This window comes from Triticum urartu, chromosome 5 (genome assembly GCF_003073215.2).
Source record: "Triticum urartu cultivar G1812 chromosome 5, Tu2.1, whole genome shotgun sequence".
NCBI classification, from domain to species: Eukaryota; Viridiplantae; Streptophyta; class Magnoliopsida; order Poales; family Poaceae; genus Triticum; species Triticum urartu.
In genome coordinates, this window is record NC_053026.1 from 458,572,843 (window position 1) to 458,594,904 (window position 22,062).

General features: G+C 50.1%; 1 protein-coding gene across 1 annotated transcript; it reads left to right on the forward strand.

Moving 5' to 3' along the window:
• Positions 1-717: 717 nt before the first annotated feature.
• On the forward strand, positions 718-3,278 carry LOC125509816 (protein TIC 62, chloroplastic). Its single transcript, XM_048674843.1, has 6 exons — positions 718-1,262; positions 1,363-1,737; positions 1,834-2,382; positions 2,464-2,652; positions 2,742-2,981; positions 3,090-3,278. The coding sequence occupies exons 1-6, from the start codon at positions 733-735 to the stop codon at positions 3,142-3,144; spliced, it is 1,938 nt and encodes a 645-aa protein (XP_048530800.1). The 5' UTR covers positions 718-732; the 3' UTR covers positions 3,145-3,278.
• The last annotated feature ends 18,784 nt before the right edge of the window (positions 3,279-22,062 follow it).

Below are 22,062 nucleotides of genomic sequence, written 5' to 3' on the forward strand. Positions count from 1 at the left end.
CTGTATAAATTGGGTGCAAATTTTGCCATTATTATTATTATTTTTATTTCTTCTTTAAGCGTAATACTAATGCCACTAATTCATTCCTTGTTAGAGAACTTTTTTTGCAAAAGTTCCAATATTATTTGTTTATTATTGCATATAATAAAAACCACATTTTTTGTGTAATTTTTGTGCAAATTTTATCATTATTTGTTTTCATTTTGTTCATTTTCTTTTTTCTTAGAGGGTAATACCAGTGTCAATAATGCATTCTTCCTTACAAAATTTCTTTTTTTTGGTTTATTACTATTTTCATTTTAGTATATTTGTATAAGGGGGAGCCGGAAGGCTAGAGAAGGTAGAAGCTTTTGAGTTCCCGTGTGCACAAGGTGGGTATGTGAACCGATTCATCGTCATGTACACGTCTGATCGAGCTGCACCTGCACATATGTTTCATTTCTTCCTTGGTTTCTCACCGTGGAGCTGAGTTAGCTCTGTTGGACACGCCGAAATAAAATGAAATAACTGACCCAAATTAGGAATTCAGTCGTCCGATCCGTAGCCACTCCCAAAAGAGTCAAACTGAGGAGAAAATCATCCAAAAATTAGCCCGGCCACGAGCTTCCGCCACGCACAGGGAATGGTGGAGCACGCGCGGACGCAGTCACCACGCACGGCGTCGTGCTCCAAGCCGGACGCCCGCGCGCGCCCTTTCCAGCGCCCGCGTCGCCATCCACGGCACGACCGGCCATGTCCCCATATGCCACCTCGGTTCTCTTCACTCCTTGCATGGACACTGGACGAGGGGATGAGGAGAGGGCCCCACGTTATCCCAGCCCGGAGCACGCGGCCGCGCCACGTCGGACACCACACATCGCCCCTCGACGCGATACGAGGCCACGAGCAGCCGCCGCGGGGGCCGGAGATCAGGGGAATCCGAGTGACGTCCGGGGAGTAACTGGAGCGGTGGAGAGCTACAGCGGCTCGATCGACATGGAGGCCAAGGCCGCCGCCGTGTCCCTGTCGGCGCCGCTGCCCCGGTGCCGCGTCGCCGGCGGCAACGGCCCGCTCGCGTGCTCTGCGTCTGCGCGCAGGTCGCGCAGGTGCGGGTATCACCATGGCGCTCCTCTTATATCGCTCGCTCGCCCCTCCTCCTCTGCTCGCTCCTTCCCCGCCGGCCGCGTCTACGCGATGGCCGCGGCCGCCACGGCGCCGGTGAAGGAGCAGGACCTCGTCTTCGTTGCCGGTGCCACGGGGAAGGTCGGCTCCCGAACCGTAAGGTACTGCTCTTCGACTCTGCTCGATCGCCGCCGGCAGTTTGCGGTTCCGTCCGCTGCTGCATGTGTAATGCATTTGGGAAATGATGCCATGCGCGTGTAGGGAGCTCATCAAGCTTGGCTTCCGCGTCCGCGCGGCCGTCCGGAGCAAGGAGAGGGCGTCGCCCCTCGTGCAGAGCGTGGAGCGGCTGGAGCTCGGCGAAGGGAGCGCCCCGGCCTCGAGGCTGGAGCTGGTCGAGTGCGACCTGGAGAAGCAGGGCGAGGCGGGCATCAAGGCGGCCATCGGCGACGCGGCGCTCGTGGTGTGCTCCATCGGCGCCAGCGAGAAGGAGATCCTCGACGTCACGGGCCCCTACCGCATCGACTACGTGGCCACCGCCAACCTCGTGCGCGCCGCGGCCAAGGCCGGCGTCGAGCACTTCGTCCTCGTCACCTCCCTCGGCACCACCAGATTCGGCTTCCCGGCCGCCCTCCTCAAGTAAAAACGCCGACAGATCAACACCACTTCTTTCTTTCGAACCAGACTTCGTTTTGGCCAAGGATTAATGGAGTTTTGACATGATCGATCGAGCAGCTTGTTCTGGGGCGTTCTGTGCTGGAAGAAGATGGCGGAGGAGGCGCTGGTGGCCAGCGGCGTCCCGTACACGATCGTGCGGCCGGGGGGCATGGAGAGGCCGACGGACGCGTACAAGGAGACGCACAACCTGGTGGTGTCGCCGCGGGACACGTACGTCGGCGGCCTGGTGTCCAACCTGCAGGTCGCGGAGCTTATCGCGTGCGTGGCCAAGAACCGGAGGGCGGCGTACTGCAAGGTGGTGGAGCTAGTGGCTGAGACCACCGCGCCGCTGCTGCCCACGGAGGACCTCCTCGCCAGAGTCCCCTCCGACCCCGGCAGGGCACCGCCCCCGGCGAAGGAGTCGCCTCCCGCAGCAGCGGCGGCACCAGCACCAGTTGCAGCACCTCCAGCACCGGCACCGGCACCGGCACCACCAGCAGTTGCAGCACCTCCAGCACCGGCACCGGCACCAGCAGCTGCTGCAGCACCTCCAGCACCGGCACCGACAGCTGAACCAGCACCAGCTGCAGCAGCAAAAGCAGAGCGGCCGCTCTCGCCCTACGCGGCGTAAGTGAACCGCGGAACTGATATCCTGATGGACTCGTGGTAATGGACGATCATTTCCTCATACATTTTGTTGCATTGCAGGTACGAAGGGTTGAAGCCGCCATCGTCCCCAACACCCAGCTTTAGCAGCGGCACCACCGGTCAGGCGCTGAAGGAGTCGCCCCCTGCACCTGTACCGGCACCAGCACCAGCTGCTCCGGCTCCTCCTCCACCTCCTCCGGCCGCTCCCGCTGCTGCTGCAAAGCCGCGGCCGCTCTCACCCTACGCGGCGTAAGTGAACCAACTGATGTTACATCCTTGGCATCCGAGTGAAGAATTCGGCCTCTGATGGATCCATTAATTTCCTGACGGCGTCGCAGGTACGAGGGGCTGAAGCCACCGTCTTCCCCGACACCCAGCAGGAGCAGCAGCAAGAAACAGGATGCCGGTGATTCTCCATCGCCGCCGCCCACTGCCGCCTCTCCGGATGCAGCGACTAGCACGACCGCCGAGGCTGCAGCCGAGTCGTCGTCGCCGCTGTTGGATTCCAACCCCAACGGTGCTCCTCCCACCGCCCCCGCCACTGGTGATCCAGGGCGCCCGCTTTCACCATACGCCAGGTACTAATTTCTCCCTGTCTTCCTGCTCATCTAGCTCATGGCAATGGCATTCAAATTCACGCGTATGATCCATCCATCTCTCTGTCTGATTAATTGCAACTTTGCTAGGTACGAAGACCTGAAACCTCCAACCACGCCAACTCCATCCGCGCCCAAAGTATAGAACGGCCGGCCGGCGGTTACTTCCATTTACCTTTTCTTTTCCTGCTCGTCGACGGCCTCTGTCCGAGTGCGAGCTCAAGGCACGTGTATATGCCAATTTTCCTTCTTCGAGAAATACAAATGTACTCGACGATACAGCCGACGCCATGAGACATGAACTAACCGTTGGCTTGCACTAAAGAGCGAACAACTTGGAGCATCTCCAGCGGCGCCCCAACAAGGCCCGCCAGACGACTTTTTAGTCGCCGGCGCTGAAAAATCGATTCAATCACGCCCTCAAAGGCCTTTTTTTTGCCGGCTCGGGCCGAAATTGGTGCCGGCGGATACAGGCCGAACCCGATGCGCTGGAGGATGCTTGGGGGCGCCGATCGAATCGTTTTTGGCGCGAAAATTGGCGGGCCCTTCTTGACAGCGACTCGGCTGTTCTCGTCGCTTCGTCGTCCTCATCGTCTCGGTTCCTGCGGGGGAATCAATGCCAAAGTTGCGCGTGCTGCCGCGCCGGTCAGCCTCCATTGATGCCTCACGGGCGGCGCAGTGAAGGCGGGGCGACGCGCGTCCCTCGCCCGCCACGCGTACACACGGCGGCCACACGGGCGCCGCCTATATAAGTCGCCCCCTCCCGCATCGGTGAGCCACGCACAGACCTCGCTCTCCACCGCCGACGCCCCCGTTCCTCCCTCTCTTCTCGCCGTTTCCAGTTCACTCAATGGCCGAGCGCTACCCAGGCGATGGCGCGACGGCGAACGGGTTCGGCTGCCGCCACCTTCACGAGGACGAAGCCCGGCTTCGCTATGAGGCCGAGTATCCGGTCCCGCCGGACATGCGGGTGCCCGGAGCGTGGAGGATAAGCGCCGGCGGGGTCCCGGTGCCACCGCCGCCCACCGGGGCGGCGTGTCATGCGGAGATCGCCCGCATCCGTGCCTCTCTGTCGCAGGCGGCAAGAGAAGGGCCGAGGTACACCCCCGACAGCTCGCTGTGGGAGCCGTACTTCCGTCATCGCCACGCCGAGCAGCTCGAGGCCACCAACGGCGTCATCCCCTCTAGGAGGCTCAACGCTGACGGGCGCCGTCGATGGTGGGGCGTGCCCGGTCGCACGCTGGAGGCCGTCCTCGAGTACATCGAGGGCGGCAACACGCCGAGGCTGGAGTACCCCGCCCCCCACCTTCTCCCGCCGGCGTGGGAGCTCATGGACGCCGAGACGCATGGACCCGGCGTCCTCCTCCTCGTCCGTCCGCTCGTCCGGCTCTCCCTCCTTCCTCCCCGTCAAGCCGGAGCCCCAGGCCGTGCCGATCAGCCGGCGCACCCGCAGCTGCGGCGTCCGCATCACCGAGTCCTCCCCCACCTCTGCCCGTCTCGTCAGGCCGAAGGTGGAGTCCAGCCTCCCCGCGGAGTACGAGGCCATAGCGCGGTCCGGCTTCTCTGACGAGGCCGCCCTAAAGTGGGTGCGGGACGACTACCTCCGCGGCGAGATGGTCCGGCAGCGCCGAGCCCTGCAGGAGATAGCCGCCCGCCAGCATGGGCGCGAGGACGAGAACGGTGTGGTGATCCTCGACAGCGACGAGGACGAGGACGCCCCCAGACCGTCCAACCCGCCGTGCCTCGGCGACCCTGGGTAGGGGAGCAGCAGTGACGGCGGCCGCGGAGGAGGCGACGACGACGACGACTACACGCAGTTCTACAGACTCCTCGGCATGTAGAGCTTCAGGGCGGCGGGCGGCGAGGGCGACGACTTGTCTAGTATTGTTTTTTTTCTTCTTTTGTAAAATATTTTATGAACTCACCGAAGTTTGGTTAAATTTGCACCTTGTTTATGCGAATGTGGGGTCGGATTTTGTTTTTCAAAAAAACGTGGGCGCGGCGACTGGGGAGCATCACGCCCCTAGCACGTGGTTTAGCGCCGGTACGCCCCCAGGCGGCAATTTTTAGCATCTCTTGGGGGGCCAACGGCTGGAGATGCTCTTAGGCTGTGTACAATGCAAGGTGCTTGAATTCTCCATTTGACTTTTCCTCATGGCCCTGTAGCTCACGTGGGCGGCAATTGGGCCAAGCCCTAGCACCGGTCGCCTCCCTCCTCTACCCACCTTCCTCCTCCCTTGTCTTCGCCGGAGGGTATCGCCGGGCCAAGTTCGAGCGGGGGCGAGCCCCCCTCCTTGCTTGATATCTGCAGTGCGGGCTGTCACCACTGCCACAAAACTCCTCCCTGGTCATCTCGCCGCTCCGGACACTATCGCCAACCTGGAGGCCACTGCAGTACATCCGGCTATTCTCGGACTGCACCTTGCCCTCTATGTGTTTGACAAATTGGTCGAGCAATTTTTTGTGTCTGATTCGTTTGTAGGGAAAACAATGAATTCAGATGGTTCATCAGATGAGGAGTATGGACCTTGATGAATTAGTGCAATGGAGTTCTTTGATTCATCAGAGTTGGATGGAAATGTCAAGATGCTGATGATCATGAGCATCCAGGAGGAAATGGACAGGGAGGTGGAACACATCTCGAACTTCAAGGGTTCGGTCAAAGGGAGGAGTTTCAAACCGGGATAGGGTCACTGGAGCATGGCTACTCTACAAGTACTACATCGATTCCAAACCAACATTCCTTGATACATTCGTCGACGCTTCGATATGCGCAAACCCTTGTTCTTGTGCGTGGTGGAGGGAGTGGAGGCACATGCTCCCTACTTCAAGCTCACTAGGGATTGTTGTGGACAACTCTCATTCTCTGTTAAGCAGAAATGCATGACTGCTACGAGAATGCTTGCACTAGGTACCGTCGCCGATGCCGTTGGTGGGCTGGTCCGGATGGGGAAGAGCACATGCCTAAAGATAACTGTGAAATTTGCCCGCGATGTGATGCAGGTGTTTGAAACAGAGTAGATGAGATAACCAAATTTTCAAACAGAAAATTTGATGGCTATTGGAGCAGCAAGAGGCTTTTCAGGTATGCCCAGTTTAATTGATTGCATGAATTGGCAAGTGGAAGAACTGCCTCAAAGATTTGTGCGGTACGTAGCAACGTCACACCAAAGAGGCCACCATCATACTCACAGCAGTGGCATCAAACGACTTACGGACTTATAGACTTCACATGTGCTCCGGTGATCTCTCATGTTCGGGAGACTTTGCAATAGGGAAGCACCGCCGTGCAACTACACTGTCAATGGACATGCCTACAACATGGGGTACTACCTTGCAAATGGTATCTATCCTCAGTGGACGACGTTTGGGAAGATCATATCAAATCCCCATGGAATCAAACAAATCCAGTTTGCAACAATGCAAGAAACACGTAGGAAGGATATGGAGAGGGCATTCGAAGTGCTCCAAGCTCGTCGGGGAATTTTTCATGGAGCTGCAATGATGTGGGAATCAAAGACTTTGTGGCAGCTGATGACATGTTGTGTCATTTTACACATTATGATTGCCGAAGACAAGGGTGAAGGGGCAGCCCGTGAAGGAAATATGCCATAGAGGCAATAATAAAGTTGTTATTTTTTTATATCATGATAAATGTTTATTATTCATGCTAGAATTGTATTAACCAGAAACTTAGTACATGTGTGAATACATAGACAAAACAGAGCGTCCCTAGTATGCCTCTACTTGACTAGCTTGTTAATCAAAGATGGTTAATGTTTCCTGACCATGGACATGTGTTGTCATTTGATGAACGGGATCACATCATTAGATAATGATGTGATGGACAAGACCCATCCGTTAGCTTAGCACTATGATCGTTTAGTTTATTGTTATTTCTTTCTTCATAACTTATACATGTTTCTATGACTATGAGATTATGCAACTCCCGAATACCGGAGGAACACTTAGTGTGCTATCAAACATCACAACGTAACTGGGTGATTATAAAGATGCTCTACAGGTGTCTCCCATGGTGTTTGTTGAGTTGGCATAGATCGAGATTAGGAGTTGTCACTCCAAATGTCGGAGAGGTATCTCTGGGCCCTCTCGGTAATGCACATCACTATAAGCCTTGCAAGCAATGTGACTAATGAGTTAGTCACGGGATGATGCATTAAGGAACGAGTAAAGAGACTTGCCAGTAACGAGATTGAACTAGGTATGATGATACCGAAGATCGAATCTCGGGCAAGTAACATACCGATGACAAAGGGAACAACGTATGTTGTTATGCGGTTTGACCGATAAAGTTCTCCGTAGAATATGTAGGAGCCAATATGAGCATCTAGGTTCTGCTATTGGTTATTGACCGGAGATGTGACTCGGTCATGTCTACATAGTTATCGAACCCGTAGGGTCCGCATGCTTAACGTTCGATGACGATTTGTATTATGAGTTATGTGGTTTGATGACCGAAGCTTGTTCGGAGTCCCAGATGTGATCACAGACATGACGAGGATTCTCGAAATGGTCGAGAGGTAAAGATTCATATATTGGAAGGTTGCATTTGGACATCGAAATGGTTCCAAGTGGTTCGGGCATTTTCCCGAAGTACCAGGAGGTTACCGGAACCCCCCGGGAGAAGTTATGGGCCTTATGGGCCATAAGAGGGAAGCACACCAGCCCACAAGGGGTTGGTGCACCCCCCTTGAGCAGGAGGCCGATTAGGACTAGGAGAAGGGGGGAGGCCCCCCTTTCTGTGACGCCCTCGATTCAATCGTACACTAATCATACACGCAAATGTGTACGATCAAGATCAAGGACTCACAGGAAGATATCACAACACAACTCTAGACACAAATTAAAATAGTACATGCTTTATATTACAAGCCAGCGGCCTCGAGGGCTCGAATACACAAGAGTCAGCGGAAGCAACAATATCTGAGAACAGACACGAGTTAGACAAGTTTGCCTTAAGAAGGCTAGCACAAAAGCAACAACGATCAAAAAGGCAAGGCCTTCTGCCTGGGAGCCTCCTAACTACTCCTAGTCGTCTGCGGTCTTCACGTAGTAGTAAGCATTATCCGGGTAGTAGTAGTCATCAGTGGCGTCGTCTGGCTCCTGGGATCCGTCATCTGGTCGCAACAATCGGGTATGGGGAAAAAGGAGTAGCAAAGGAACTGTGAGTACTCATCCAAAGTACTTGCAAGACTTACATCAGATCTAAACTAAGTATGCATCTATATCAAAGGAATGGGTTGTATCTGTGGACTAAACTGCAGAATGCCAGAAGGGAAGGGGAAAGCCTAGCCTATTGAAGACTAGCATCTTCTGGAAACCACCATCTTGCAGCAACAGGAGGGAGTAGAGTAGCATGAAGTAAAGTAGCAGTAATGTTATTAACCTCGGCCAGAGATCCTTTCTTGACTCCCTGCGAGAAAGCAATCCCAGAGCCATACTATCCAGTTATCATCTCATATCCAAGTCTCATCTCCAGGTCTCATCTCAAGTATCCAGTTCTAGTTGTATCGATCGGGATTCAACTCCAAGTGTCCGTTACCGTAGGACAGGCTATCGATAGATGTTTTCTTCCCTGCAGGGGTGCACCAACTTACCCACCACGCTCGATTAACTCCAGCGGGACACACTTTCCTGGGTCATGCCCGGCCTCGGCCAAACAATATGCCGCAACCCGACCTACGCTTAATAGAGAGGTCAGCATGCCGGACTAAACCTATGCCCCCAGGGGTCATGGGCCATCTCCCCGGGAACTCCTGCACATTGTGTGGGCGGCCGGTGAGCAGACCTAGCTACCTCCTTCAACAAGGCAGGTGCTTACGCAGTCCAACCTGGCGCGCGCCGCTCAGTCGCTGACGTCTATTAAGCTTCGGCTGATGCATACGACGCAGAACACCCATACTATGCCCACGTGATGGTTAGTGCTATCAGGCGAGAGGCCCCTCGGATCAAATATCCAAATCGTAGTGGATTGGGAACGCGCGGTAACAAGCAGAGACTCACGAAAGATGTGACCCCATTGCCCCGTCTCGAGTACTTGCGGCAAGGGCTAAGAATGCCCGGCCACGCCAGTATCTCGCGGGCACCTTCCAGGTCAACCCGACTCCACATCACTCGCAATTAAGCTCGCGCGAGTACCGCTCAGGGCCGACCCGTCTTTAATAACATGGCTCAGTGCAAAGTCATAGTAACCATAGTAACTGTGTGTATAACACCAAGGGGAAAACCCGAGGAATCACCCCCAATGAATTCCACTAGATGTAATCATCAAGGTGAACATAAGAGGAATCACCCCCGAGGTTCACACTTGAGGGGTTGCACGACAGAGTCGTTTCCGAAGTGGTTAAGGAGGAAATCACCCTCGATGACCACGACCGAATGACTACACTACAGGGTTAACATCAGAAGTGCTGTAGAGGTCTCACCCTCGGTACTCGATAGTAACCCAGTAGTGTCGAACAACTAAGGGGAAAGTGATGTGCGGTGCCAGGGCCTGGTCTTCGATCCCGTTGATTGGGTCTTCAATGATGAAGCAGGGGCAACAAAGACAAGGTGGGGGTCACTGATGGATCACTAACCAACCTATACTAAGCAGTTTAGGATAAACACGTAAGGTATAAAAGCAGGTAACAACAACAGGCTATGCATCGGAGTAGGATCATACAGAAAGTAGTAGCAGTTCTAATGCAAGCATGAGAGGGAAAGAAATAGGCGATATCGGAATGCTCAAGGGGGGTTTGCATGCCTGGTTGCTCAGACAAGAAGGAGGGGTCGTCGGTGACGTAGTTGATCACAGTGGCAGTATCGGTCTCGGGGTCTACCGGAGAGAAGAGGGGGAAGAAACAGTAAATATAAAGCAAACATAGCATCACAAAGCATAACGTGGCAATATGCTGTGTCAGGTGTGACCTAACGTAAGGCTACACGAAAAAGGTGAAGGGGGAATTCAACCGGGAATGTATTCCCGGTTCCGGACCTGTGTCAGACAGATGACCAGAGGGGGAATGTTCCATGTTCAGCATGCTAGGGGCATGTGACAGATGAACGGACCGCATATTCGGATTCGTTGGATTTTTCTGAGCAACTTTCATGTAGAAAACATTTCCATCGGAGTTACGGTTTATTTTCTATGATTTTTCAAAGATTAAACCATATTCTGGATTTATTTATTAACAAAAAAGATAAAATGACATCAGCATGACGTGTTGATGACATCAGCAGTCAACGGAACGGCTGACCAGGTCAAACTGTCCAGTGGGGCCACTGGGACCCACATGTCAGCCTCTGTTGGCTTAACAGTGGATTAAATAATCTAGCATGATCAATTAGGGGTGTGGGCCCCAGGTGTCAGTGAGTGTTTTAGGTTAAACTAATTACTTTTATTTATAAAATGTTATTAGACTAAATAACAGAGGGGGCCCACATGTCAGAGGTTGGGGCTGCCCAGTCAGCACGGTTGATTGGTCAAACCAGTCAACAGGGGGTCAGCGGGTCCATTGGGGGCCACGGGTCAGTGACCTAGGTGGTGGCCCGGGGGTGGCCCACACGGCGCCAGCTCAGCGGAGCTGCCGGAGTAGCTCCGGCGAGCTCGTGTATGGCGGCCAAACACCGATGAGGTCGGAAAATGCCTACGGGTCACCATTTTGCGTGCCACTACTTGCGTTCGAAAGCTAGGAGGGAGCCGCGTCGAGTGGTGGTGCTAGACTACGCCGGGGAGGCCGGAAACATCACCGGCGTCGAGCTTGGCGGCGGTGGCTTTCGAGCGTGCGTGGAAACGGCGCTAGAAGGAACGGGGAGGCGCGCTAGTGGTGGCGTTGGACTTGCACGAGCTCCCAGAGCCTGATGCGAGGCTCAACCACGCGTTACAGTGGCGAAGGCCACGACGGCGAGCCCGTCGGCGGCGATGCGTGCGGGTGCTAGCGGAGCAGTGGCTACGGCGCGTTCGCAGGCTGAAAGGAGGGGAGCAGGAGGTGGAGGAGCTCACCTAGCGGCACGCACGACGGCCCTTGACGGCTTAGGAGCAGCGGGGGTGTTGGTGGAGCAACGGCGACGTCGCGGTGGCCGGAGATGGGGACGAGGACGAACGGCGGCTGCGGTGCCTCCCAGCTCCAGCTGAGGCCACCAGTCGACGTAGTCGACCCCGACGGAGCTCACCGACAGGGTCAGCGGGCGCGGGGCCGCGAGAACGACGGAGGGCGGCGGCGACTACGCTCGGGCCGCGGATCTGGAGGGAGAGAGGAGAGAAGGATCAGACAGAGTGGGAGAGGGGAGTGGGTGGTGCAAGTGGAGGCGGGAATCGCGGAGGCGAGGAGGCGTAGGCCTTATCCCCTCGCCCGGGCGTCGCCGGCGAGGCGGGTCCGGCGAGGACGGCGCCTGTAGCGACTCGGGTCGGGGAACAGGAAGGGGGGGGGAAGAGAGCGACCGGGGGAGGTGGGCCGCCTAGGATGGGGGGGTTGGGCCGGCCCAGGGGAGTTCGGTCCGGGAGGGGGCACTTCCCTCTCTCTTTCTTTTCCTTTTCCCTTTTCCTTTTTCTTTCTTTTTTTATCTTTTCTGTTTTAGCCATTTTAGGCCACCTTCACATTTTGCAAAAATGCTGATTCACCACCAATATTACCAGAAGAATACTTCACACATGATGTGTTGGGGAACGTAGTATTCAAAAAATTTCCTACGCACACGCAAGATCATGTGATGCATAGCAATGAGAGGGGAGAGTGTTGTCTACGTACCCTCGTAGACCGATAGCGGAAGCATTATGACAACGCGGTTGATGTAGCCGTACGTCTTCACGGCCCGACCGATCAAGCACCGAAACTACGGCACCTCCGAGTTCAAGCACACGTTCAGCTCGATGACGATCCCCGGACTCCGATCTAGCAAAGTGTCGGGGAAGAGTTCCGTCAGCACGACGGCGTGGTGACGATCTTGATGTACTACTGTCGCAGGGCTTTGCTTAAGCACCGCTACAATATTATCGATATGGTGGAAGGGGGCACCGCACATGGCTAAGAATATGATCACGTGGATCAACTTGTATCTCTCTGGGGTGCCCCTGCCTCCGTATATAAAGGTTCAAGAGGGGAGGCCGGCCGGCCATCAAAGGGCGCGCCAGGAGGAGTCCTACTCCCTCCGGGAGTAGGACTTCTCCCCCAATCCTAGTTGGAATAGGATTCGCGAGGTGGGAAAAGAGGGAGAGAGAAGGAGGGGGGCGCCGGCCCCCTCTCTCCTTGTCCTATTCGGACTAGGGGGGAGGGGCGCGCGGCCCAGCATGGCAGCCTCTCCTCTCTTCCACTAAGGCCCACTAAGGCCCATATAGCTCCCGGGGGGTTCCGGTAACCTCCCGGTACTCCGGTAAAATCCCGATTTCACCCGAAACACTTCCGATATCCAAACATAGGCTTCCAATATATCAATCTTTATGTCTCGACCATTTCGAGACTCCTCGTCATGTCTTGATCACATCCGGGACTCCGAACAACCCTTCGGTACATCAAAACATATAAACTCATAATATAACTGTCATCGTAACCTTAAGCGTGCGGACCCTAACGGGTTCGAGAACATGTAGACATGACCGAGACACGTCTCCGGTCAATAACAATAGCGGAACTGGATGCTCATAATTGGCTCCCACATTATTCTACGAGGATCTTTATCAGTCAAGACCGCATAACAACATTACGTTGTTCCTTTGTCAATCCGGTATGTTACTTGCCGCGAGATTCGATCGTCGGTATCTCAATACCTAAGTTCAATCTCGTTACCGGCAAGTCTCTTTACTCGTTCCGTAATACATCATCCCGCAACTAACTCATTAGTTGCAATGCTTGCAAGGCTTAAGTGATGTGCATTACCGAGAGGGCCCAGAGATACCTCTCCGACAATCGGAGTGACAAATCCTAATCTCGAAATACGCCAACCCAACATGTACCTTTGGAGACACCTGTAGAGCTCCTTTATAATCACCCAGTTACGTTGTGACGGTTTGGTAGCACACAAAGTGTTCCTCTGGTAAACGGGAGTTGCATAATCTCATAGTCATAGGAACATGTATAAGTCATGAAGAAAGCAATAGCAACATACTAAACGATCGGGTGATAAGCTAATGGAATGGGTCATGTCAATCAGATCATTCACTTAATGATGTGATCCCGTTAATCAAATAACAACTCCTTGTTCATGGTTAGGAAACATAACCATCTTTGATTAACGAGCTAGTCAAGTAGAGGCATACTAGTGACACTCTGTTTGTCTATGTATTCACACATGTATTATGTTTCCGGTTAATACAATTCTAGGATGAATAATAAACATTTATCATGATATAAGGAAATAAATAATAACTTTATTATTGCCTCTAGGGAATATTTCCTTCAGTCTCCCACTTGCACTAGAGTCAATAATCTAGATTACACAGTAATGATTTTAACACCCATGGAGCCTTGGTGCTGATCATGTTTTGCTCGTGGAAGAGGCTTAGTCAATGGGTCTTCAACATTCAGATCCGTATGTATCTTGTAAATATCTATGTCTCCCACCTGGACTAGATCCCGGATGAAATTGAAGCGTCTCTTGATGTGCTTGGTTCTCTTGTGAAATCTGGATTCCTTTGCCAAGGCAATTGCACCAGTATTGTCACAAAAGATTTTCATTGGACCCGATGCACTAGGTATGACACCTAGATCGGATATGAACTCCTTCATCCAGACTCCTTCGTTCGCTGCTTCCGAAGCAGCTATGTACTCCACTTCACATGTAGATCCCGCCACGACGCTTTGTTTGGAACTGCACCAACTGAAAGCTCCACCGTTTAATGTAAACACGTATCCGGTTTGCGATTTAGAATCGTCCGGATCAGTGTCAAAGCTTGCATCAACGTAACCGTTTACGATGAGCTCTTTGTCACCTCCATATACGAGAAACATATCCTTAGTCCTTTTCAGGTATTTCAGGATGTTCTTGACTGCTGTCCAGTGATCCATTCCTGGATTACTTTGGTACCTCCCTGCTAAACTTATAGTAAGGCACACATCAGGTCTGGTACACAGCATTGCATACATGATAGAGCCTATGGCTGAAGCATAGGGAACATCTTTCATCTTCTCTCTATCTTCTGCAGTGGTCGGGCATTGAGTCTAGTGCAAGTGGCAAGAACCCTTTCTTTGCTTGATCCATTTTGAACTTCTTCAAAACTTTGTCAAGGTATGTGCTTTGTGAAAGTCCAATTAAGCGTCTTGATCTATCTCTATAGATCTTAATGCCTAATATGTAAGCAGCTTCACCGAGGTCTTTCATTGAAAAACTCTTATTCAAGTATCCCTTTATGCTATCCAGAAATTCTATATTATTTCCAATTAGTAATATGTCATCTACATATAATATCAGAAATGCTATAGAGCTCCCACTCACTTTCTTGTAAATACAGGCTTCTCCAAAAGTCTGTATAAAACCAAATGCTTTGATCACACTATCAAAGCGTTTATTCCAACTCCGAGAGGCTTGCACCAGTCCATAAATGGATCGCTGGAGCTTGCACACTTTGTTATCTCCCTTTGGATCGACAAAACCTTCTGGTTGCATCATATACAACTCTTCTTCCAGAAATCCATTCAGGAATGCAGTTTTGACATCCATCTGCCAAATTTCATAATCATAAAATGCGGCAATTGCTAACATGATTCGGACAGACTTAAGCATCGCTACGGGTGAGAAGGTCTCATCGTAGTCAATACCTTGAACTTGCCGAAAACCTTTTGCGACAAGTCGAGCTTTGTAGACAGTAATATTACCGTCAGCGTCAGTCTTCTTCTTGAAGATCCATTTTTTCTCAATTGCTTGCCGATCATCGGGCAAGTCAACCAAAGTCCACACTTTGTTCTCATACATGGATCCCATCTCAGATTTCATGGCTTCAAGCCATTTCGCAGAATCTGGGCTCACCATCGCTTCTTCATAGTTCGTAGGTTCATCATGATCTAGTAGCATGACTTGCAGAACAGGATTACCGTACCACTCTGGTGTGGATCTTACTCTGGTTGATCTACGAGGTTCAGTAGTATCTTGTTCTGAAGTTTCATGATCATCATCATTAGCTTCCTCACTAACTGGTGTAGGTGTCACAGAAACAGTTTTTTGTGATGCACTACTTTCCAATAAGGGAGCAGGTATAGTTACCTCGTCAAGTTCTACTTTCCTCCCACTCACTTCTTTCGAGAGAAACTCCTTCTCTAGAAAGTTTCCGAACTTAGCAACAAAAGTCTTGCCTTCGGATCTGTGATAGAAGGTGTATCCAATAGTTTCCTTTGGATATCCTATGAAGACACATTTCTCTGATTTGGGTTTGAGCTTATCAGGTTGAAGCTTTTTCACATAAGCATCGCAGCCCCAAACTTTCAGAAACGACAACTTTGTTTTCTTGCCAAACCACAGTTCATAAGGCGTCGTCTCAACGGATTTTGATGGTGCCCTATTTAACGTGAATGCGGCCGTCTCTAGAGAGTATCCCCAAAACGATAGCGGTAAATCAGTAAGAGACATCATAGATCGCACCATATCTAGTAAAGTACGATTATGACGTTCGGACACACCATTACGCTGTGGTGTTCCGGGTGGCGTGAGTTGCGAAACTATTCCACAATTTTTCAAATGTACACCAAACTCGTAACTCAAATATTCTCCTCCAGGATCAGATCGTAGGAATTTTATTTTCTTGTTACGATGATTTTCTAGTTCACTCTGAAATTCTTTGAACTTTTCAAATGTTTCAGACTTGTGTTTCATTAAGTAGATATACCCATATCTGCTTAAGTCATCTGTGAAGGTGAGAAAATAACGATATCCACCACGAGCCTCAATATTCATCGGACCACATACATATGTATGTATGATTTCCAATAAATCTGTTGCTCTCTCCATAGTACCGGAGAACGGTGTTTTTAGTCATCTTGCCCATGAGGCACGGTTCGCAAGTACCAAGTGATTCATAATCAAGTGGTTCCAAAAGTCCATCAGTATGGAGTTTCTTCATGCGCTTTACACCGATATGACCTAAACGGCAGTGCCACAAATAAGTTGCACTATCATTATCAACTCTGCATCTTTTGGCTTCAACACTATGAATATGTGTGTCACTACTATCGAGATTTAATAAAAATAGACCACTCTTCAGGGGTGCATGACCATAAAAGATATTACTCATATAAATAGAACAACCATTATTCTCTGATTTAAATGAATAACCGTCTTGCATCAAACAAGATCCAGAAATAATGTTCATGCTTAACGCTGGCACCAAATAACAATTATTTAGGTCTAATATTAATCCCGAAGGTAGATGTAGAGGTAGCGTGCCGACTGCGATCACATCGACTTTGGAACCGTTTCCCACGCGCATCGTCACCTCGTCCTTAGCCAATCTTCGCTTAATCCGTAGTCCCTGTTTCGAGTTGCAAATATTAGCAACAGAACCAGTATCAAATACCCAGGTGCTACTGCGAGCATTAGTAAGGTACACATCAATAACATGTATATCGCATATACCTTTGTTCACCTTGCCATCCTTCTTATCCGCCAAATACTTGGGGCAGTTCCGCTTCCAGTGACCAGTCTGCTTGCAGTAGAAGCACTCAGTTTCAGGCTTAGGTCCAGGTTTGGGTTTCTTCTCTTGAGTAGCAACTTGCTTGCTGTTCTTTTTGAAGTTTCCCTTCTTCTTCCCTTTTCCCTTTTTCTTGAAACTAGTGGTCTTGTTGACCATCAACACTTGATGCTCCTTCTTGATTTCTACCTCCGCAGCTTTCAGCATCGCGAAGAGCTCGGGAATAGTCTTATTCATCCCTTGCATATTATAGTTCATCACGAAGCTCTTGTAGCTTGGTGGCAGTGATTGGAGAATTCTGTCAATGACGCAATCATCTGGAAGATTAACTCCCAATTGAATCAAGTGATTATTATACCCAAACATTTTGAGTATATGCTCACTGACAGAACTGTTCTCCTCCATCTTGCAGCTATAGAACTTATTGGAGACTTCATATCTCTCAATCCGGGCATTTGCTTGAAATATTAACTTCAACTCCTGGAACATCTCATATGCTCCATGACGTTCAAAACGTCGTTGAAGTCCCGATTCTAAGCCGTAAAGCATGGCACACTGAACTATCGAGTAGTCATCAGCTTTGCTCTGCCAGACGTTCATAACATCTGGTGTTGCTCCAGCAGCAGGCCTGGCACCCAGCGGTGCTTCCAGGACGTAATTCTTCTGTGCAGCAATGAGGATAATCCTCAAGTTACGGACCCAGTCCGTGTAATTGCTACCATGATCTTTCAACTTTGCTTTCTCAAGGAACGCATTAAAATTCAACGGAACAACAGCACGAGCCATCTATCTACAATCAAGCATAAACAAGAAAGATACTTATCAGGTACTAAGTTTCATGATAAATTTAAGTTCAGTTAATTTACTTAAAGAACTCCCACTTAGATAGACATCCCTCTAATCCTCTAAGTGATTACGTGATCCAAATCAACTAAACCATGTCCGATCATCACGTGAGATGGAGCAGTTTAATTGGTGAACATCACTATGTTGATCATATCTACTATATGATTCACGCTCGACCTTTCGGTCTCCGTGTTCCGAGGCCATATCTGTATATGCTTGGCTCGTCAAGTAAAACCTGAGTATTCCGTGTGTGCAACTGTTTTGCACCCGTTGTATTTGAACGTAGAGCTTATCACACCCGATCATCACGTGGTGTCTCAGCACGAAGAACTTTCGCAACGGTGCATACTCAGGGAGAACACTTCTTGATAATTAGTGAGAGATCATCTTATAATGCTACCGTCAATCAAAGCAAGATAAGATGCATAAAAGATAAACATCACATGCAATCAATATAAGTGATATGATATGGCCATCATCATCTTGTGCTTGTGATCTCCATCTCCGAAGCACCTTCGTGATCACCATCGTCACCGGCGCGACCTTGATCTCCATCGTAGCATCGTTGTCGTCTCGCCAATCTTATGCTTCACGACTATCGCTACTGCTTAGTGATAAAGTAAAGCATTACATCGCGATTGCATTGCATACAATAAAACGACAACCATATGGCTCCTGCCAGTTGCCGATAACTCGGTTACAAAACATGATCATCTCATACAATAAAATTCAGCATCATGTCTTGACCATATCACATCACAACATGCCCTGCAAAAACAAGTTAGACGTCTTCTACTTTGTTGTTGCAAGTTTTACGTGGCTCCTACGGGCTTAAGCAAGAATCAATCTTACCTACGCATCAAAACCACAACGATAGTTTGTCAAGTTGGTGCTGTTTTAACCTTCGCAAGGACCGGGCGTAGCCACACTCGGTTCAACTAAAGTTGGAGAAACTGTCACCCGCAAGCCACCTATGTGCAAAACACGTCGGGAGAACCGGTCTCGCGTAAGTGTACGCGTAATGTCGGTCCCGGGCCCGCTTCATCCAACATACCGCCGAACCAAAGTATGACATGCTGGTAAGCAGTATGACTTATATCGCCCACAACTCACTTGTGTTCTACTCGTGCATATAACATCAACATATAAAACCTAGGCTCGGATGCCACTGTTGGGTTTCATAGTAATTTCAAAATTTTCCTACGCACACACAAGATCATGGTGATGCATAGCAACGAGAGGGGGAGAGTGTGATCTACGTACCCTTGTAGATCGACAACGGAAGCGTTTGGTTGATGTAGTCGTACGTCTCCACGGCCCGACCGATCAAGCACCGAAACTACGGCACCTCCGAGTTCTAGCACACGTTCAGCTCGATGACGATCCCCGGACTCCGATCCAGCAAAGTGTCGGGGAAGAGTTCCGCAGCACGACGGCGTGGTGACGTGCACTACTGTCGCAGGGCTTTGCCTAAGCACCGCTACAATATTATCGAGGACTATGGTGGAAGGGGGCGCCGCACATGGCTAAGAATATGATCACGTGGATCAACTTGTGTCTCTCTGGGGTGCCCCTGCCTCCGTATATAAAGGTTCAAGAGGGGGAGGCCGGCCGGCCATCATAGGGCGCGCCAGGAGGAGTCCTACTCCCTCCGGGAGTAGGACTTCTCCCCCAATCCTAGTTGGAATAGGATTCGCGAGGTGGAAAAGAGAGAGAGAGAGAGAGAGAGAGAAAGGAGGGGGGCGCCGGCCCCCTCTCTCCTTGTCCTATTCGGACTAGGGGGGAGGGGCGCGCGGCCCAGCACTGGCTGCCTCTCCTCTTCTTCCACTAAGGCCCACTAAGGCCCATATAGCTCCCGGGGGGTTCCGGTAACCTCCCGGTACTCCGGTAAAATCCCGATTTCACCCGGAACACTTCCGATATCCAAACATAGGCTTCCAATATATCAATCTTTATGTCTCGACCATTTCGAGACTCCTCGTCATGTCTGTGATCACATCCGGGACTCCGAAAAACCTTCGGTACATCAAAATGCATAAACTCATAATATAACTGTCATCGTAACCTTAAGCGTGCGGACCCTACGGGTTCGAGAACAATGTAGACATAACCGAGACATGTCTCCGGTCAATAACCAATAGCGGAACCTGGATGCTCATATTGGCTCCTACATATTCTACGAAGATCTTTATCGGTCAGACCGCATAACAACATACGTTGTTCCCTTTGTCATCGGTATGTTACTTGCCCGAGATTCGATCGTCGGTATCTCAATACCTAGTTCAATCTCGTTACCGGCAAGTCTCTTTACTCGTTCTGTAATACATCATCCCGCAACTAACTCATTAGTTGCAATGCTTGCAAGGCTTAAGTGATGTGCATTACCGAGAGGGCCCAGAGATACCTCTCCGACAATCGGAGTGACAAATCCTAATCTCGAAATACGCCAACCCAACATGTACCTTTGGAGACACCTGTAGAGCTCCTTTATAATCACCCAGTTACGTTGTGACGTTTGGTAGCACACAAAGTGTTCCTCTGGTAAACGGGAGTTGCATAATCTCATAGTCATAGGAACATGTATAAGTCATGAAGAAAGCAACAACAACATACTAAACGATCGGGTGCTAAGCTAATGGAATGGGTCATGTCAATCAGATCATTCACTTAATGATGTGATCCCGTTAATCAAATAACAACTCCTTGTTCATGGTTAGGAAACATAACCATCTTTGATTAACGAGCTAGTCAAGTAGAGGCATACTAGTGACACTCTGTTTGTCTATGTATTCACACATGCATTATGTTTTCGGTTAATACAATTCTAGCATGAATAATAAACATTTATCATGATATAAGGAAATAAATAATAACTTTATTATTGCCTCTACGGCATATTTCCTTCATGATGAACATTTTAGTTTTCATGTTTGAGCATTTTGAATTCCACACAAAATTTGAATTTGAATTCAACTGGAATTTGAAAGAGAGAGGAGACAAAGATGATCAAGCACTTGTTTAGCAACATAATTAACCGAACCCCAGGGGTTACTATAGCATCATTACACCCGGGGTGTTACAACTCTCCTCCTCTAAAAGAAACTCTTGTCCCGAGAATTAAGAGGTAGAAGGGAACAGGTCGGGGTACTCAGCACGGAGGTTATCCTCGCGTTCCCAAGTGGCTTCATCTTTAGAATGATTTGACCATTGCACCTTGAAGAACTTGGTAACCTTCTGGCGTGTTCGACGTTCAGCTTCTTCAAGAATGCAGATCGGATGCTCCTTCTATGTGAGATCATCTTGAACTTCAACCAATTCCGGATCCACTTCACGTTCCGGATCCTTGAAGCATCGACGAAGTTGCGACACATGGAAGACATCATGAACATGTGAGAACTGAGGTGGCAACTCCAGTTGATAAGCCACCAGTCCACGACGGGCCAGAATGCGGAAGGGACCAATGTAGCGCGGAGCTAGCTTGCCCTTGACTCCGAACCGATGAGTGCCTCTCAAAGGAGTGACACGCAGATAAGCTTGTTCACCAGGTTGATAAGTTGAACCCAGTGTTTCCGGTCATAGTTGCTCTTCTGGCGGGACTGGGCCGCCTTGAGATTATCCCGGACAATGCGAACCTGCTCTTCAGCTTGTTGAATAATGTCTGGACCTATGAGCGTCCGTTCCCCAGTTTCTGACCAATTCAAAGGGGTTCGGCACTTACGTCCGTAAAGCACTTCAAAGGGTGCCATTTTCAAGCTGGCTTGATAGCTGTTGTTATAAGAGAACTCCGCATAAGGGAGAGATTTTTCCCACTTCTTACTGAAAGAAATAACACAAGCTCGAAGCATGTCTTCAAGAATTTGATTAACTCGATCGACTTGGCCTTGGGATTGGGGATGATAAGCAGTGCTCCAGGTAATATGAGTTCCCATTGCCTCTTGGAAACTATCCCAGAACTTTGAAGTGAATATACTGCCATGGTCTGAACTGATCTCCTTCGGAATGCCGTGGAGTGACACAATTCGGGAGATATACAAGTTTGCTAATTGACTAGCAGTTATGGTCTCCTTGACTGGCAGAAAGTGAGCAACCTTTGAGAATTGGTCGATGACGACAAAGATAACATCATTACCTTTCTGAGACTTGGGAAGGCCTGTGACGAAGTCCATCTAAATCTTATCCCACTTCCATTCAGGAATCGGAAGCGGTTGTAGAAGTCCAGTCGGTTTCTGATGTTCTGCTTTGACGCGACGACAAACGTCACATTCTTCAATATATCGAGCAATGTCTTGCTTCATATTAGACCACCAGTACTTCTGACGGATGTCTAGATACATCTTAGTACTTCCCGGGTGAATAGAGAGAGGGGTGTCATGCGCTTCTTTCATCACCTTCTCTGTCATAAGCTCAAATCGGGGTACGACAATGCGATCTCTGAAGTATAAGGTCCCATCTTCAGCAAGCGAGAAATCTCGGGATTTCTCTAAGGCAAGATCCTTTTTCATCAAATCCACATGAGCATCTTTGGCTTGAGCAGACTTAATTGCTTTCAGCAGAGTGGGTTCCAGGACAAGGTTATTCAGAGAACCTTGTGGAACTAGTTGA

Bases quoted from the DNA above. Each gene is read 5' to 3' on its own strand.
- LOC125509816 (XM_048674843.1), top strand. From the start codon at position 733: ATGTCCCCATATGCCACCTCGGTTCTCTTCACTCCTTGCATGGACACT. The intron at 2,383-2,463 runs GTAAGTGAACCG...GTTGCATTGCAG, and splicing joins CCGCTCTCGCCCTACGCGGC to GTACGAAGGGTTGAAGCCGC. The intron at 2,653-2,741 runs GTAAGTGAACCA...ACGGCGTCGCAG, and splicing joins CCGCTCTCACCCTACGCGGC to GTACGAGGGGCTGAAGCCAC.